At 48.9% G+C, this 18,328-nt stretch overlaps 1 protein-coding gene across 1 annotated transcript in view; it reads left to right on the top strand.

Annotated features, from left to right (window-relative positions):
* The window catches only part of ttc7b (tetratricopeptide repeat domain 7B), a 345,224-nt gene that overhangs the window by 204,338 nt on the left and 122,558 nt on the right, over positions 1 to 18,328 (top strand). The window contains exon 16 of the mRNA XM_038790445.1: positions 229 to 345. Coding sequence (XP_038646373.1) covers positions 229 to 345 — 117 coding nt within the window. The remainder of the gene's footprint in view (positions 1 to 228; positions 346 to 18,328) is intronic.

An 18,328-nucleotide genomic window follows, 5' to 3' on the forward strand; every position in this document is an offset into this window, starting at 1 on the left:
ACCAAATGGTTACATGTCATTATTGCAAATTTGGGTCAGCTGGGGGTAATCCTGTTGATTCAGTGACATCAGTCACTCCCTTCAGCAATCGTCAAGTGTCTTCATTTTATGGGAGTTGGTCAAACAGCTTCCGAATAGCCAGCACAGGTACGATGGGCTGAATGGCTTCTTTGTGTGCAATAAGGCGCTATGATATCTGAATATTGACTATTCTTTCTTTCCTCACAGATTACTGTTCACCAAGGTAAAACTGGAGACAGTGTGCAGGGGACCTGATGAAGCTTTACTCACTTGCAAACACATGCTTCAGATCTGGAAGTCGTGCTACAAACTCACAAACCCCAGGTATGCATGTTGGAGTTCCCGAATCAAAATTCTAAACCTAAGATATCTGGAAGAAACAATGGAAGGCAGGCAAAGGGAATGTAATGAACGAGATTTGTATTATTTTAAAAGACAAAGGAGAATGTGATAAGGACCACATAAGAAATTAAGGTGGGTACATGGAAGGTTGAAATGCAAAACAAGTCTGCAGGATAACAGTTGGTTTGTCACGGCTCGCCTTTTGTCAGCCCTTATATAATGTCAGAAAAGAAAGAAAATACTTGTACTTACAATGTCATAAATTGCTTCCCAGTCAATGAGGTGATTTTGAAGTGCTGTCGTTGTGATGTGGGAAATGTTGCAATAATTTACAAAAACTATCTGAATTTAGAAATTGGAACAGTCTTGAAATTTGATGACGCCATTTTGACTATTGATAATGGGAATTGGGAAAGCCTGCAAGCGAATGTAGATAGGCTAGCAATTTGGGAAAATAATAATAATCTCTATTAGTGTCACAAGTAGGCTTAACATTAACACTGCAATGAAGTTCCTAGACGGCACATTACAGTGCCTGTTGGGGTACACAGGGAGATTTCAGAATGTCCAAATCACCTAAAACACATCAAGAGGTGGCAGCTGCAGTTAAATGTAGAGAAGGAATCTTTCATTTTAAAATCAAGTATCGGGAAGGAGATAGACATAATGTGTAATTTTTCAAATGAAGCAGAGAGGTCTTGCTGTGCAGACAAATGGAATGCTTGGTTTTGTATCTAGAAACATAGAATAAAATAACATCAAATTCAAATAAGACATTGGTTATGCTGCAGTTGGAATACTGGCTATGGTTTTGAGAACCCCATGATAGGAAAGGTATAAAAGCAAATGAAAAGGTACAATCTAAATTTGCACGGGAGGAACCAGGATTGAAACACTACAGTTATGAGGAAAGGCTGGAGAAGTTTGGTGCTCTGCTCGATCGAGGATGCAGGGTGTTCTGATAGAGGTCTTGGTTCACGCTGGGTTAAATAGTGATTGATGGCTCCCATTTGTCAAAACCTGCCATGGCAAACTATCAAATCAAATTCAATAGATATGATAATTTAGGAATGGGCTGGCACAAGAGAAAGTAACAATGGAAACAACCAGATTGCCATAAAAATCCAATGGATTCATTAAGATCCTACAAACAAGAAAATGTGCCTACCCTATTTGGTTGAGCCATCATTAGTCTAGGTTTACATTGTGTGGTTGACTCTGAGGTTGCCCAGCAAGTTATCTAAAAACAGTTGTTCTCAAGAAGATGGCCCAGCCTCATCTTCTCAAGGCTACAGTAGATGAATAATAAATGTGACCCTGTCAGGTTCATTCAGATCATGATGAATGTATGTTTCAAAAAGGGAATTCAGTAGTTACTTGAAAATAAGATAATATGTGGGATTAACTGTGGCAGCAGACGTGGTCAGATTTGATGACCCAAATGGTCTGTTACATCCATGTGATTCTGCCCTTCAGGGGTGGAATATACTTACCTGCAATGATAAAGATAAAAGATAAGATAAAATCGCTTATTGTCACAAGTAAGCTTCAATGAAGTTACTGTGAAAAGCCCCTAGTCGCCACATTCCGGCGCCTGTCCGGGGAGGCTGGTACGGGAATCGAACCGTGCTGATGGCCTGCTTGGTCTGCTTTCAAAGCCAGCGATTTAGCTTAGTGAGCTAAACCTAAACCAGTTCAGTGGCAGTGTCATGGTGGTATTGTCTCTAGCCTAGTATTTCCAGAGACGCGGGGCAAAACCTGGGGAACTGGATTCGGATCCACCATGGCAGATGGTGAAATTTGAATTCAATAAAAACGACCGGGAAAACTCCCCCACTCTGTTATATTCCAGAAAACCAGATGGCGAAGGATAGAACTAGAGCCAATCTTTATACATTCTCTGTGCTTTACTTACAGAGGTATACATTCTAAACATGCTGCTCCTAATCTCGCCATCAGAGTTTCAGTCACTTATTTTTCTCTTTCACTTCATTTGGATTTAGATTTGGGTTTATTGTCACGTGTACTGAGGTACAGTGAAAAGTATTCTTCTGCGTATAGTCCAGACAGATTGTTCCATACATGAAAAAGCATAAGACATATGATAGACATGCATCCAAGTATGTGACTTGGAGGGGAACTCGCAGGGGGAAGTCCTCCAGGCAACTGCTGTCCTTGTTCTGCTGGGTGGTAAAGGTCAACGTTTTGGAAGTTGCTGTCGAAGGAACCTTAGCGAGTTGCTGCAGGGCATCTTGTAGATGGTAGACGCTGCTGCTATTGTGCGCTGGTAGTGGCTCAAGGGAGACGCTGCTGCCACTGTGTGCTGTTGTGGCGCGAGAGAAGGTGGTGGATGGGGTGTCTAACAAGTGAGCTGTGTTGATTTTCTTAAGTGTTGTTGGAGCCGCACCTAACCAGACAAGTGGACAGTATTCCAGAACACTCTGACTTGTGTCACATAGATGGTAGAAAGACTGTGGGAGCCAGGAGGTGACTTACATGACATAGAATTTGCAGTCTCTGACCTTTTTTTTGTACAGTAAGAAGTCTTACAACACCAGGTTAAAGTCCAACAGGTTTGATTCAAACACGAGCTTTCGGAGCACTGCTCCTTCCTTCACCTGAGGAAGGAGCTAAGGAGCTACGCTCCGAAAGCTCGTGTTTGAATCAAACCTGTTGGACTTTAACCTGGTGTTGTAAGACTTCTTACTGTGCTCACCCCAGTCCAACGCCGGCATCTCCACATCATGGCTTTTTTTTGTAACCACTGTATTTATGCGGTTCCTCCAATTGAGTATCAGTGGTGGCCCCCAGGATGTTAGCAGTAGGATATGGTAATGCCATTGAATATCAGTTATCGGGTGTTAAGATTCTCCTTTATTGGAAATGGTCATTCTGTGGCAAATGTTACTTTTTAACCCAAGCTTGAATGTTGTCCTAGTCTTACAGCATGCAGCCACGAAATATTTCATTATCTAAGGAGTTGCGACTTGTGTGTGTGTGTGTGTGTGTGTGTGTGCATGCATGCGCGCGCATGTCCCTGCCTGTGCGCGCACGTCCCTGCCTGTGCGCGCACGTCCCTGCCTGTGCGCGCACGTCCCTGCCTGTGCGCGCACGTCCCTGCCTGTGCGCGCACGTCCCTGCCTGTGCGCGCACGTCCCTGCCTGTGCGCGCACGTCCCTGCCTGTGCGCGCACGTCCCTGCCTGTGCGCGCACATGCATCCCTGCCTGTGTGCGCGCGCACCTCCCTGCCTGTGTGCGCGCGCACACCTCCCTGCCTGTGTGCGCGCGCACACCTCCCTGCCTGTCTGTGTGTACGCGTACCTCCCTGCCTGTCTGTGTGCGCCTGCACCTCCCTGCCTGTGTGCGCGCGCGCACCTCCCTGCCTGTCTGTGTGCGCGTGCACCTCCCTGCCTGTCTGTGTGCGCGTGCACCTCCCTGCCTGTGTGCGCGCGCACCTCCCTGCCTGTCTGTGTGCGCGTGCACCTCCCTGCCTGTCTTTGTGCGCGCGCACCTCCCTGCCTGTCTGTGTGCGCGTGCACCTCCCTGCCTGTCTGTGTGCGCGCGCACCTCCCTGCCTGTCTGTGTGCGCGCACACCTCCCAGCCTGTCTGTGTGCGCGCGCACCTCCCTGCCTGTGTGCGCGCGTGCACCTCCCAGCCTGTCTGTGTGCGCGCGCACCTCCCTGCCTGTCTGTGTGCGCGCGCACCTCCCTGCCTGTCTGTGCGCGCGCGCACCTGCCTGCCTGTCTGTGTGCGCGCGCACCTCCCTGCCTGTCTGTGTGTACGCGTACCTCCCTGCCTGTCTGTGTGCGCCTGCACCTCCCTGCCTGTGTGCGCGCGCGCACCTCCCTGCCTGTCTGTGTGCGCGTGCACCTCCCTGCCTGTCTGTGTGCGCGTGCACCTCCCTGCCTGTCTGTGTGCGCGCGCACCTCCCTGCCTGTGTGCGCGCGCACCTCCCTGCCTGTCTGTGTGCGCGCGCACCTCCCTGCCTGCCTGTGTGCGCGTGCACCTCCCTGCCTGTCTGTGTGCGCGTGCACCTCCCTGCCTGTGTGCGCGCGCACCTCCCTGCCTGTCTGTGTGCGCGTGCACCTCCCTGCCTGTCTGTGTGCGCGTGCACCTCCCTGCCTGTCTGTGTGCACGCATGAGATGTATTGAAGTCACCAGAGATGACAGATGTCTGTCGCTAGAATTTTACTAAAAATAAAAAATATCGTAAAGACTTCTGCCAGCAGGAAATCCAGAAGCGACCAGTTTGCAGGCAGCATATGGAAACTTCCAAGGGGGAATGTAAAGCCCTGGGCATAGACTTTTACTGACTGTTATTCAGGAAAAGTATGGAGTTGGCTTAAACTGTGATTGATGGGGATAAACTCTTTCAGGATCACGATGGAATTCACACAGGAGTTTAAATACTGGTGTTGACGTACTGGTCTGAAGACTGTCTCTGCTGCTGCCAAAAATCACTGCCGACTTCAGTTGAGACCTTAACCAATTGAGTTCTGTCATTCCGAATCATTGTCTATGCTCTATCATTTTGTTTACTTCAGCAGATTTTGACTACTTGTTAGGAGTATAGTTCTGTCGGTACAGTGGGGAGATGAGGTAGAAGCAGTACTGATAAAGCTGGAAGAGATACAGGGCAATCATGCTATGTATTTAAGGGAAATCATGGGGATAACAGAACCTGTGACACAATCTTTCAAACATCATTAGCTAAAGAAGTTGTGATGGAGACTGAGTATCTCACTTGCCTGCCCCCCATTAGTCATCTGTGAACGATGCTGTGCCTGATTGAGTCCCCACCTGAAATGGTGAAACAAAGTGTATTGTGTTTACCTGTCAAGATGTTTGACTGTGGATGGGGGCATATTCACTGAACCTGACCCAGTTTTCACCTGACAAGTCTGGTAGTGGATGTTGTGGTCGGTACACCTACAGTGCTGATAGGGAGGGGATTCCAAGATTTTGACCCAGCAACAGTGAAGGAACAGCGATATATTTCCAAGTCAGGATGGTTAGTGACATGGAGGGGAACTCCCAGATGGTGTTATTCCCATATATATGCTACTCTTGCCCTTCTAGATATTTTTTAAAATTCATTTACGGGATGTGGGCGTCACTGGTTAGGCCAGCATTTATTGCCCACCCCTAATTGCCCTTCAGAAGGTGGTGGTGAGCTGCTTTCTTGAACCCGCTGCTGTCCTTGCAGCGATTAGGGGCTTTTCACAGTAACGTCATTGAAGCCTACTTGTGACAATAAGCGATTATTATTATTATCCTTGGGCTGTAGGTACACCCACTGTGCTGTTCGGGAGGGAGTTCCAGGATGTTGCCCCAGGGACAGTAAAGGAGAGGTGACATATTCCCAAGTCAGGGTGATGAATGGTTTGGAGGAAAACCTCCAGGTGATGGGGTTCCAAATATCTGCTACTCTTGTCCTTCTAGATGGTAGTCATCGTGAGTTTGGAAGGTGCTGTCTAAGGAGCCTTGGTGAGTTATTTCAGTGCATCTTGTAGATGGTACACACGGCTGCCACTGTTCGTCAGTGGAGGAGAGTGTGAATGTTTGTGGAAGGAGGAGCAATCAAGTGGACTACTTGAGTGTTGTTGAAGCTGCACTCATCCAGGCAAGTGGAGAGTATTCCATTACACTCCTGACTCGTGCCTTGTAGATGGTGGACAGGCTTTGGGGGTGTCAGGAGGTGAGTTACTCGCCGTAGGAATCCTAGTCTTTGACTTGCTCTGGTAGCCACCGTATTAATGTGGCTAGTCCAGTTCAGTTGCTGAAGGCCAAGTTGGCCCATGCCATTGTTTTGCATTGCAAAAGCTTCCTCTAGATTAGGTGGACTGCCCACACTAAATTGTCCCTTAAGTGTCCAAAGATTAGATGAGCTTACAGGGTGGCCTGTACTATATGTATATGGCTGGGTCAAGTTCAGTTTCTGGTCAATGGTAATGCCCAGGATGTTGATTCTGGGAGATTCAGTGATGGTAATGGCACTGAATGTCAAGGGGAGATGGTTAGTTCCTCTCTCGTAGGAGATGGTCATTGCCTGACACTAGTTTGAATCATAGAATCACAGAATCTACAGTGCAGAGGGAGGCCATTTGGACCATCTAGTCTGCACTGGCCCTTGGAAAGAGCCCACACCTCCACCCTATCCCCATAACCCAGCAACCCCATCTAACCCCATCTAACATTCTTTGGACAATAAAGGCAATTTAGCATGGCCAATCCACCTAACCAGCACATCTTTGGACTGTGGGAGCACCCGGAGGAAACCCACGCAGACAGAGGGAGAGCATGCAGACTCTGCACAGACAGTGTTCCGAGCCGGGAATCGAACCTGGGACCCTGGAGCTGTGAAGCAACTGTGTTAACCAACTGGGCTACCATGCCGCCTCAAATGGTGTGAATGTAACTTGCCAATTGTCAGCCCAAGCCTGGATATTGTCCATGTCTTACTGCATTTGGACATGGACTGCTTCAGTATCTGAGCAGCGGACATCCCCCCTTCTAACCTTCTGATGGAAGGAAGGTAAATGATGAAGCAGATGGTTGGGCCCAGGACATGATCCCGAGGAACTACTGCAGTGAACTGAGATGATTGACCTCCAAGCACTACAAGCTGGATATGAGCCAGAAATTTTTATCTTGGTTTTTCACTGAAGTTTACTCCAAATATCTGAAATGTTCGCACTCATCTAATCCATAACAAACTGCAAAGAATCTTTTTAGCCTGCAATTTGCAGCCAGAAACAGGTTACTGGCCAAGTTGGCTTATGCCATTGTTTTGCATTGCAAAAGCTTCCTCCAGATTAGGCAATGCTACATTGTCTCTTAAGTGTCCAATGATTAGGTGGGGTTACAGGGTTGTGGGGAAGTTGCCCTAGGTGGAGTGCTCTTTCAGCAGGTTGGTGCAGACGCGATGGGCAGAATGGCCTCCTTCTGCACTGTAGGGATTCTAAAACACAACTTTATCATTCTATCAACATATTCTTGTATTGCTTTCGCCCTCATATCATTGTCCAGATTTAGCTTAAATAAAGTTATGCTATTTGCTTCAACTCCTCCCCATAGTGATGAGATTCATATTCGAATCATTTTCAGGGTAAAGAAGCTGCTTCTGAATTCCGTGACACCAGTGACTATATTGATGTAACTTCAGGCTCCCTTTTGGACCTGGAAAAATTTAACAATTTGTTTCCAATTTCCACCCCTCTCTCTTTCACACGGTTTAAGTCCGAAATTTCCCTTCCTTAACCTCTCTGTCTCCATTTCTGGCAATAGACAGTCACCAATATTCATTACAAACCCAGTGACTCCCACACCTACCTACAGCTCATCAAACCCCCGCTCCCTGTAGGAACTCCATCCCATTCTTCCAGTTTCTCCGCCTCTGCCTCGTCTGTTCCACTGATGCCACCTTCGAAAACATTGCTTCTGCACCGTCATCCACTCCTCCATTGCACCCAACTCCTCATTCCCTTCCTCTGGCACCTTCCCATGCAATCGCAGACGGTGCAACACCTGCCTCTTGACAACCTCCCTCCTCACTGTCCAAGGCCCCAAATGCTCCTTTTAGGTAATGCAACCTTTCGCTTGCATCTCCAACTTGGTTCACTGTATTTGCTGCTCCCAATGCGGTCTCCTCTACGTTGGAGAGACTAAACGCAGATTAGATGATCACCTTGTGGCACACCTTCACTAGTCCGCAAGCAGGACCCTACTTCTGGTCACTTTCCATTTCAACTCTCCCTCTTGCTTCATGCCCACATATCCTAATTCTGCTTCTAGTTCTTATGTAAGACAGACGTACCCGTCATAGACTTACAGGGTGCAATGGGGAAGTCAGCAGGATCTCCAGTCATCATCCTCCACCTGATTAAATTCTGTCACCACCAGGGAGGGCAAAAGGCTACAGCAACCGTCTGACACTACTTCAATTTCCAAAGATATTTGAAAAATTGTGCCAGAGCCTCTGCTACCTCCTCTCTGCTCTCACTTCCATTATGCCATCAAAATCCTGTCTCTGCCACTCATGTTTCATCGCTGTTATCAATATCACATCCCTTACTATCGTTACCCCATCCCATTGCTTCACCATTTCTTGAACTTTTCATTTTCAGTCTTCAATGACAACTGACACAAGTGCTGATTCTAATAATAATCTTTATTAGTATCACAAGTAGGCTTACATTAACACTGCTATGATGTTACTGTGAAAATCCTCTAGTCGCCACCCTATGGCGCCAGTTCAGGTACATTGAGGGAGAATTGTGGGAGGAAACTGGAGCACCCGGAGGAAACCCACGCAGACACTGGGAGAACGTGCAGACTCCGCACAGACAGTGATCCAAGCCGGGAATCGAACCCGGGTCCCTGGCGCTGTGAAGCAACAGTGCTAACCACTGTGCTACCGTGCCGCCTATTCCAGAAATTCTGCATACAAGATGGGTAAATGTTCCTTCATTCACTTTTGGATCAACTGTGGCTTTGAATAAAGCAGGTCAGATCCTGAATGACAGGGGGCTCTAATAAAGTAATTTTTCCAATTAAGTAAATGACAATATGATCGTGGGAATCCACAGGGAAAAGATGATACTCTACCCAGTTTACAGAGCTGCTCATTAGCACTGCATTCACAGCCGGTCGAGAGTGGAAGAATAGACTTGCAGCACGATATAGTCAGGAACTGAGAGCCATTCGAACCTTAATGGAAAGGCTCATTACTCAAAAACGAAGCAGGCACTCTTTATTCTATCTTTCACAGGCTGATACTAAAAGAAATTGGAAATCAAATTTCTTTGTTGCATTTTACTTTGAATGAAACTCTCCAGTATGTGTGTGAGGGCCCTAAGAACTATAAGGAACCAAGTGAATATTTTAATGAGACACTGATTTGATGAGAAAACAAATTTTCGTACTGACATGCTGTGAAGATGTGAAATTGTGTTAAGTTGCATTGATGAAGCAGGTGCATTACAAAACAATCATAAACAAAGAAACGTACAGCAGAGGAACAGGCCCTTCGGCCATCAAAGCCTGCGCCGACCATGCTGCCTGTCTAACCTAAAACCTACACTTCTGGGGTCCGTATCCCTCTATTCCCATCCTATTCATGTATTTGTCAAGCCGTCCCTTAAATGTCATTATCGTATCTGCTTCCCCCACCACCTCCGGCAGCGAGTTCCAGGCACCCACTACCCTCTGTGTTAAAAAAAAAAAACCCTTCGCACATCTCTAAACTTTGCCCTTAGCACCTTAAACCTATGTCCCCTGGTAATTGACTCTTCCACCCTGGGAAAAAGCTTCTTACTATCCACTCTGTCCGTGCCCCTCATAATTTTATAGACTTTGGAACCTCACCAGCCTGACGGAGGAAGTTAAAAAGGACCTGCAAAGATGGAACACACTCCCGCTCTCCCTCGCGGGGAGAGTCCAGACGATCAAAATGAACGTACTGCCCAGGTTCCTTTTCCTGTTTAGATCCATTCCGATCTACATCCCCAAGGCCTTTTTCAAAGCGCTGGACAAACATATCATGGCGTTCGTATGGGGGGGTAAAAATGCTAGGATCCCAAAGAAGGTCATACAAAAAACAAAATCCAGGGGGGGGCTAGCCCTCCCGAATCTACAATTCTACCACTGGGCGGCAACAGCCGAGCGAGTAAGGGGATGGATCCAGGAGCCAGAAGCCGAGTGGGTGCGTGCGGAGGAGGCCTCCTGCATGGGAACCTCCCTCCGGGCCCTCGCCACGGCAGCACTCCCATCCCCACCCAAAAAACACTCCACCAGCCCAGTGGTGACAGCCACCCTCCAATCCTGGAACCAACTGCGGCAGCAATTTGGCCTGTACAAAATGTCGGACAAGGCTCCCATCTGCAACAACCATAGGTTCAAACCAGCACTGACCGACGCCACCTTCAAAAGGTGGAGGCAGGACGGGGGGACACTGACAGTCAGGGACCTATACACGGACGACAGGATCGCAACACTGGACGAACTGACAGAGAAATTTCAGCTAGCTGGGGGGAACGAGCTACGGTACCTGCAGCTCAAAAACTTCCTACGAAAGGGGACAAGGACGTACCCACAACCGCCACGACAGACACTATTGGAAGACCTACTGGACGCAAGTATCCTAGAGAAAGGGAACTGTAGTGACATGTATGACCGACTGGTAGACAGGGACGACACCGTACTGGACGCAACAAGAAGGAAATGGGAGGACGACCTGGGGATGGAGATAGGGTGGGGACTCTGGAGCGAAGCACTGCATAGGGTCAACTCCACCTCCACGTGCGCAAGGCTCAGCCTGACGCAACTAAAAGTGGTACATAGAGCCCACTTAACGAGAAACCGTATGAGTAGGTTCTTCCCGGAGGTGGAGGACAAATGTGAGCGGTGCCAGAGAGGCCCGGCCAACCACGCCCACATGTTCTGGTCTTGCCCCAGACTTGTGGAGTACTGGACAGCCTTCTTCGAGGCTATGTCCAAAGTGGTGGGGGTGAGGGTGGAGCCATGCCCGATAGTGGCGGTCTTCGGGGTTTCAGACCAGCCAGACCTATTCCTGGGGAGGAGGGCGGACGCCCTTGCCTTTGCCTCCCTGATTGCCCGCCGTAGAATCCTGTTTGGCTGGCGGTCAGCAGCAGCACCCAGAGCTGCAGACTGGCTGTCCGACCTCTCGGAATCTCTCCAAATGGAGAAAATCAAATTCGCCATCCGAGGGTCGGACGACGGCTTCCACAGAACGTGGGAGCCATTCATGCAACTGTTCCGGGACCTGTTTGTGGCCAACGTACATGAGGAAGAATAGTCGGGTGGCCAAGAACCAGGGGAAAATGGGCGGGAATCGGGGGAAGGTAGCAGGGGGGAGGGGGGAGGGGGGGGGGGGCTACGTTCTCCCAGTGTCTGTGTGGGTTTCCTCCGGGTGCTCCGGTTTCCTTCCGCAGTCCAAAGATGTGCTGGTTAGGTGGATTGGCCATGCTACATTGTCCCTTAGAGACGGCGAGGTACCCTAGGGTCCCGAGAGACACTTGCTGGAAGAGCTAATAAACACGAACAGTAAAGAGAGAGGGAAACTGTAGAACATCTATGGACAGTTGCTAGAAAGGGCACGAACACCACTGGATGCAACCAGGTGAAAACGCGGGGACAAACCTGGGACGGAAGTGGGTTGGGGACTATGGAGCAAAGCACTGAGCAGGGCCAACTCCACCTCCTCCTGTGCTAGTCTAAGCCTCATGCAGTTTAAAGTGGTGCACAGAGCCCACCTGACTGGAACCCGGATGAGCAGGTTCTTCCCGGAAGTGGAGGATAAATGCGAATAGTGCCAGAGAGGCCCAACCAAGCCCACGTGTTTTGGACCTGCCCCAGACTTGTCCAGTTCTGGACAGCCTTCTCTGTCACACCCAGGGCGAATGTTGGTACCAGACTATCAACGGGGAAGGGAAGTGAGGGGGTGAGAGCAGACGGAGAGAATGTAAGTAAAAATTTGTAAGTCAGAAACATCACTCCATGTAAATACCAGGTGCTCTACTTGTTAAGTTATTATTCTGTAAAAACTGAAAAATGTCAATAAAAATATCTTATTTTAAATTGCACCTTAGGGTGGGGTACAGGAATAGGGTGGGGGAATTGAGCCTAGGTAGGTTGGTCTTTCGAAAGGTCGGTGCTGACTGGATGGGCTGAATGGCCTCATTCTGCACTGTAGGGATTCTATGATTATATGCCGTATGCCTTCTTCGCTACCTTTTCCACCTGCATTGCCACTTTTAGTGACCTGTGGCCCTGTACACCCAGATCCCTCTGCCTGTCAATACTGTATATTTCCCACCTGTATTAGACCTTTCAAAGTGCATTGCCTCACATTTATCTGAATTAAACTCCATCTGCCATCTCACCACCCAAGTCTCCAACCGATCTATATCCTGCTGCATCCTCTGGCGGTCCTCATCACTATCTGCAGTTCCACTAAGCTTGTCGTCAGCAAACCTACTAATCAGACCAGTTACATTTTCCTCCAAATCACTTACATATACTACAAAGAGCTACAGTCCCAGCACTGATCCATGAGAAACCCCACAATCCACAGTCCTCCATTTATTAAAGCATCCTTCCACTGCTACCCACTGTCTTCTAGCCAGTTCTGTATCGATCTTGCCCGCTCACCCCCGCTCCCATGTGACTTTACCTTCTGCATCAGTCTGCCATGAGGGACCTTGTCAAAGGCCTTACTGAAGTCCATGCAGACAACATCAATAATGTTCTTCACTTCCTCGAAAAACTCGATCAAGTTAGTGAGACGTGACCTCCTTTACAAAACCATGCTGCCCCTCGCTAATACGTCCACTTGCTTCCAAATGGGAGTAAATACCTGTCTCGAAGAATCCTCTCCAATAATTTCCCTACCACTGAGGTAAGTCTCACCGGCCTGTAATTTCCTGGATTATCCTTGCTACTCTTCTTAAACAAGGGAGCAATATTAGCTATTCTCCACTCACCTGTAGCCAATGAGGATACAATGATTTCTGTCAAGACCTCAGCAATTTCCTCCCTTGGCTCCCTCAGTGATCTGGGGTACATCCCATCAGGTCCTGGGGACTTATCTACCTTAATATTTTTCAAGACACCCAACGGCATCTCCTTTTTTGATCTCAATGTGACCCAGACTATCTACACATCCTTCCCCAGACTCATCATCCACCCATTCCTTCTCGTTGGTGAATACTGATGCAAGATACTCATATAGTACCGCGACCATTTTCTCTGGCTCCACACATAGATTCCCTCCCCTGTCCTCGAGTGGGCCAACCCTTTCCCTGGCTACCCTCTTGCTCTTTATATACGTATAAAAAGCCTTGGGATTTTCCTTAATCCCAATCTCCAATTACTTTTCGTGACCCATTTTAGCTCTTGATTCCTTGCTCAAGTTCCTTCCTACTTTCCGTATATTCCTCATGGACTTCTCTGTTCCCAGCCTTCTAGCCCTTGCAAATGCTTCCTTTTTCTTTTGGACTAGACTCACAATATCCCTCGTTATCCAAGGTTCCCCAAACTTGCCATACTTATCCTTCTTCCTCACAGAAACATGTCGGTCCTGAGTTCCTATCAACTGACATTTGAAAGCCTCCCACATGCCACATGTTGATTTACCCTCAAACATCAGCCCCAATCTAGATTCTTCAATTCCTGCCTAATAGTGTTATAATTAGTCTTCCCCCAATTTAGCACCTATGCCCATGGACTAATCATCTTTATCAGAGATAGGCCAGATATTCTGTCTTATCTCCATTACATATAATATAGCACAGAAACAGTCCGCTTGGCCTGCTCCAATTTATGCTCTACTTGAGTCTCCATTTTTCCTCATTTAAGGCTTCCATCATAACCCTTCATTCCCTTCTTCATATTCCTGCCTGACTTTCCCTTAAGTGTATCTATTTATTCGCGTCAAACACTCCTGTTAGCTAGTTCCACATTCTGACTGTTCTTTGAGCAATTACGTTTCTTCTCCACTCCCTACTGGATTTCTTGGTGACCATCTCATATGGACAACCTCTAGTTATGATCTTGCCCACATTCTCTCCAAATACACTCCACCGGAACCTTTCATATTTTAAAAACCCTTATTCGGTCACCCCTCAAGTCTTTCTTTTCAAGAAAGGTTCTGTTCATTGTTTCCTGATATATATACCAACACATTTCTGGACTCGTCCTTGTAAATCATCTCTCTATGCTCTCTGGTGTCTAACCAAGGTTCAGTACATGTTTCGTATTAAGTTCTCTGCCTTCCGATTCCCGCCTTCAAGAAATAAAGCCTAATACTTGGTTTGCTTTTTTTATGAAACACTTTTACTGCTTGGTGTAGTTGTACTCTGGGATTCCTTTGTTCCTCTGTCGCATTGAGGCTTGCACTTTCCAAGTAATAAATTACTTCCCTATTTTTCCCACCAGGGTGGACGACCTCACATTTATCTGTGTTGAAATTCATTTGCAAATTATTTGACTATTCTGCAAATGTATTGATGTCCTCCGTAATTTGTTGCAGTGTTGTTCAGCATTGACTGCCTCCCTCCCCCACACACACCAATTTGATGTAATTTGAAAATTTAGAAATTGTGTATTAAGATTCCAGAGCCCAAATAGTTACCGTAAATTGTGAACAGCAATATTGATCCTTGTGCAGTCCAAAGACGTGCAGATTAGGTGGATTGGCCATGATAAATTTCCCTTTAGTGACCAAAAAGGTCAGGAGGGGTTATTGGGTTACGGGGATAGGGTGGAAGTGAGGGCTAAAGTGGATTGGTGCAGACTCGCTGGGCCGAATGGCCTCCTTCTACACTGTATGTTCTATTTTCTAATAAAAGCAAATTACTGCGGATGCTGGAATCTGAAACGAAAGGGAAAATGCTGGAAAATCTCAGCAAGTCTGGCAGCATCTGTAGGGAGAGAAAAGAGCTAACATTTCCAGTCCGATGACTCTTTGTCTATGTCTATTACTTGCCAACTTCTGCCACTCTGAACAACTACCCTTTCTGCCTTGAAACCAGCTACAGCCCATTCTGCCACCCTGACTCCACATTCTGTGATCTTATTCATGAGTCTGTTGTGGGACACTTTATTGAAGGCCTTTGGAAAATCAAAATTAAATCAGTCTATTGCATTACTCTCTCTGTTCTCTCATCAGAGATAGTCAGGTTGGTCAAGCATGATTTTTCATTTAGAAATGCATGCTGTCTATTCATTATATCATTACATCGTTTTCTTTTTTTAAAATAATTTTTATTGGAATTTTTTTACAGAAAATATAAAATATAACAACAAACAATGAAATGCAACAAAATAACCCATAACAACTGTAACACCCCCAGACCGTATCAACGCATGTATCATATCCCCCCCAACCCCAACAAGAGAACTTAAAAATAAATTAAAATTAAATAAACAAACATAGTCATTGTCCCTCCCCTTCCCCCCCCCCTCCCCCCCGGGTTGCTGCTGCTGCTGTCCCAGTACCCTATCGTTGAGCCAGAAAGTCGAGGAAAGGTTGCCACCGCCGAAAGAACCCTTGTACTGATCCTCTCGGGGCGAATTTGACCTTCTCTAGCTTAATAAAACCCGTCATGTCATTGATCCAGGTCTCCACGCTTGGGGGCCTCGCATCCTTCCATTGTAGCAAAATCCTTCGCTGGGACGCAAAGGCCAGCACACCGGCCTCTTTCGCCTCCTGCACTCCCGGCTCCACCCCAACCCCAAAAATCGCGAGTCCCCATCCTGGCTTGACCCTGGATCCCACCACCCTTGACACCGTCCTCGCCACCCCCTTCTAGAACTCCTCCAGTGCCGGGCATGCCCAGAACATATGGGCATGGTTCGCTGGACTCCCCGAGCACCTGACACACCTGTCTTCACCCCCAAAGAACCTACTCATCCTCGTCCCAGTCATGTGGGCCCGGTGCAGCACCTTGAATTGGATGAGGCTAAGCCGCGCACACGAGGAGGAAGAATTAACCCTCTCCAGGGCATCAGCCCATGTCCCGTCCTCGATCTGTTCCCCCAGTTCCCCCTCCCACTTAGTTTTCAGCTCCTCTACTGACGCCTCCTCCACCTCTTGCATAACCTTGTAGATATCAGATATCTTCCCCTCTCCGACCCAGACCCCCAAAAGCACCCTGTCACTCACCCTCTTCGCGGGAAGCGAAGGGAATCCCTCCACCTGCCGTCTAGCAAATGCCTTTACCTGCAGATACCTGAACATGTTTCCCTGGGGGAGCCCAAATTTCTCCTCCAACTCCCCCAGGCTCGCAAACGTCCCATCAATAAACAGGTCCCTCAGCTGTCTGATGCCCGCTCTATGCCAACCCTGAAATCCCCCATCCATGTTCCCGGGACGAACCTATGGTTCCCCCTTAATGGAGCCTCCATCGAGCCCCCCACTTCTCCCCTATGTCGCCTCCACTGCCCCCAAATCTTGAGGGTAGCCGCCACTACCGGACTCGTGGTATACCTGGTAGGAGGGAGCGGCCACGGCGCCGTTACCAGGGCCCCCAGGCTTGTATCTCCACAGGACGCCCTCTCCATCCGTTTCCATGCTGCCCCCTCCCCCTCCATTACCCACTTGCGCACCATCGACACATAGGCCGCCCAGTAGTACCCCGAGAGTTTGGGTAATGCCAGCCCCCCCATCTCTACCCAGCTCCAAGAAGACTCTCTTCACCCTCGGGGTCCCATGCGCCCAAACAAAGCTCATGATGCTGCTAGTCACCCTTCTAAAAAAGGCCCTAGGGATAAAGATGGGCAAACACTGGAAGAGGAACAAGAACCTCGGGAGAACCGTCATTTTGACGGACTGCACTCTACCCGCCAACGATAGCGGCACCATGTCCCACCTTTCAAATTCCTCCTCCATCTGCTCCACCAGCCTGGTAAAATTAAGCTTATGGAGAGTCCCCCAACTCCTGGCCACCTGCACCCCCAGATATCTGAAACTCTTCACTGCCCTCTTAAACGGGAGCCTCCCAATTCCCCCCTCCTGATCTCCCGGGTGTACTACAAATACCTCGCTCTTGCCTAAATTTAACTTATAGCCCGAGAAGCCCCCAAATTCCGCTAACAGCTCCATCACCCCCGGCATTCCCCCTACTAGGTCCGCCACATACAACAGCAGGTCGTCCGCATACAGCGATACCCGATGTTCCTCCCCACCCCGCACCAGACCCCTCCATCTCCCTGACTCCCTCAACGCCATAGCCAGAGGTTCAATCGCCAGTGCAAAGAGCAAGGGGGACAGTTGGCACCCCTGCCTGGTCCCATGGTAGAGCCTAAAGTACTCCGATCTCCTTCCATTTGTAACTACACTCGCCATCGGAGCCGCGTAGAGCAGCCTCACCCATTTGATGAATCCCTCCCTAAATCCGAACCGCTCCAACACCTGCCACAGGTACCCCCACTCAACTGTATCAAATGCTTTCTCTGCATCCAGCGCCACCACTATCTCCGCCTCCCCCTCCACTGCCGGCATCATGATAACATTTAGCAGTCTCCGCACATTCGTGTTGAGCTGCCGTCCCTTGACAAATCTGTCTGATCTTCGTGTATCACCCCTGGCACACAAGCCAGGATCTTCGCCAGCAACTTGGCGTCAACATTGAGGACGAGATAGGCCTGTATGATCCACACTGCAAGGGGTCCTTATCCCGCTTTAAGATCAGAGAGATCAGTGCCCGCGACATCGTCGGGGGAAAAGCCCCACCCCCAATGCCTCATTGAAGGCTCGCGCCAACAGGGGGCCCACCAGATCCGCATACTTTTTATAAAATTCCACCGGGAACCCGTCCGGCCCCGGGGCCTTACCTGACTGCATTTGTCCAATCCCCCTGACTAGCTCCTCCAACTCTATCGGCGCCCCCAGCCCGTCTACCAGCTCCTCTTGAACCCTTGGGAAACATAGCCTGTTCATGAAGCTCTCCATCCCCCCTCTCCCCATCGGAGGTTCCGACCGGTACAGTTCCTCGTAGAAGTCCCTAAAGACCCCATTTACTTCTGTCCCCTTCTGCACTACATTCCCACCCCCATCCGTCACTCCACCAATTTCCCTAGCCGCATCTCGCCTACGGAGCTGATGCGCCAACATCCTGCTCGCCTTCTCCCCATACTCGTATACCGCGCCCTGCGCCCTCCTCCACTGTGTCTCCGCCTTTCTGGTGGTCAACAAGTCAAATTTGGCCTGCAGACTACGCCGTTCCCCCAGCAACCCCTCCTCCGGTGCCTCCGCGTATCTCCTGTCCACATCCAGGAGCTCCCCCACCAGTCTCTCCCTCTCCTTCCTCTCCCTCCTTTCCCTATGGGCCCGGATGGTGATCAGCTCCCCCGGATCACTGCTTTCAGAGCCTCCCAGACCATCCCCACCCGGACCTCCCCCGTGTCATTGGTATCAAGATACCCCTCAATACTTCTCCGGAC

The sequence above is a fragment of the Scyliorhinus canicula genome, chromosome 2 (genome assembly GCF_902713615.1).
Source record: "Scyliorhinus canicula chromosome 2, sScyCan1.1, whole genome shotgun sequence".
Lineage (NCBI taxonomy): Eukaryota > Metazoa > Chordata > Chondrichthyes > Carcharhiniformes > Scyliorhinidae > Scyliorhinus > Scyliorhinus canicula.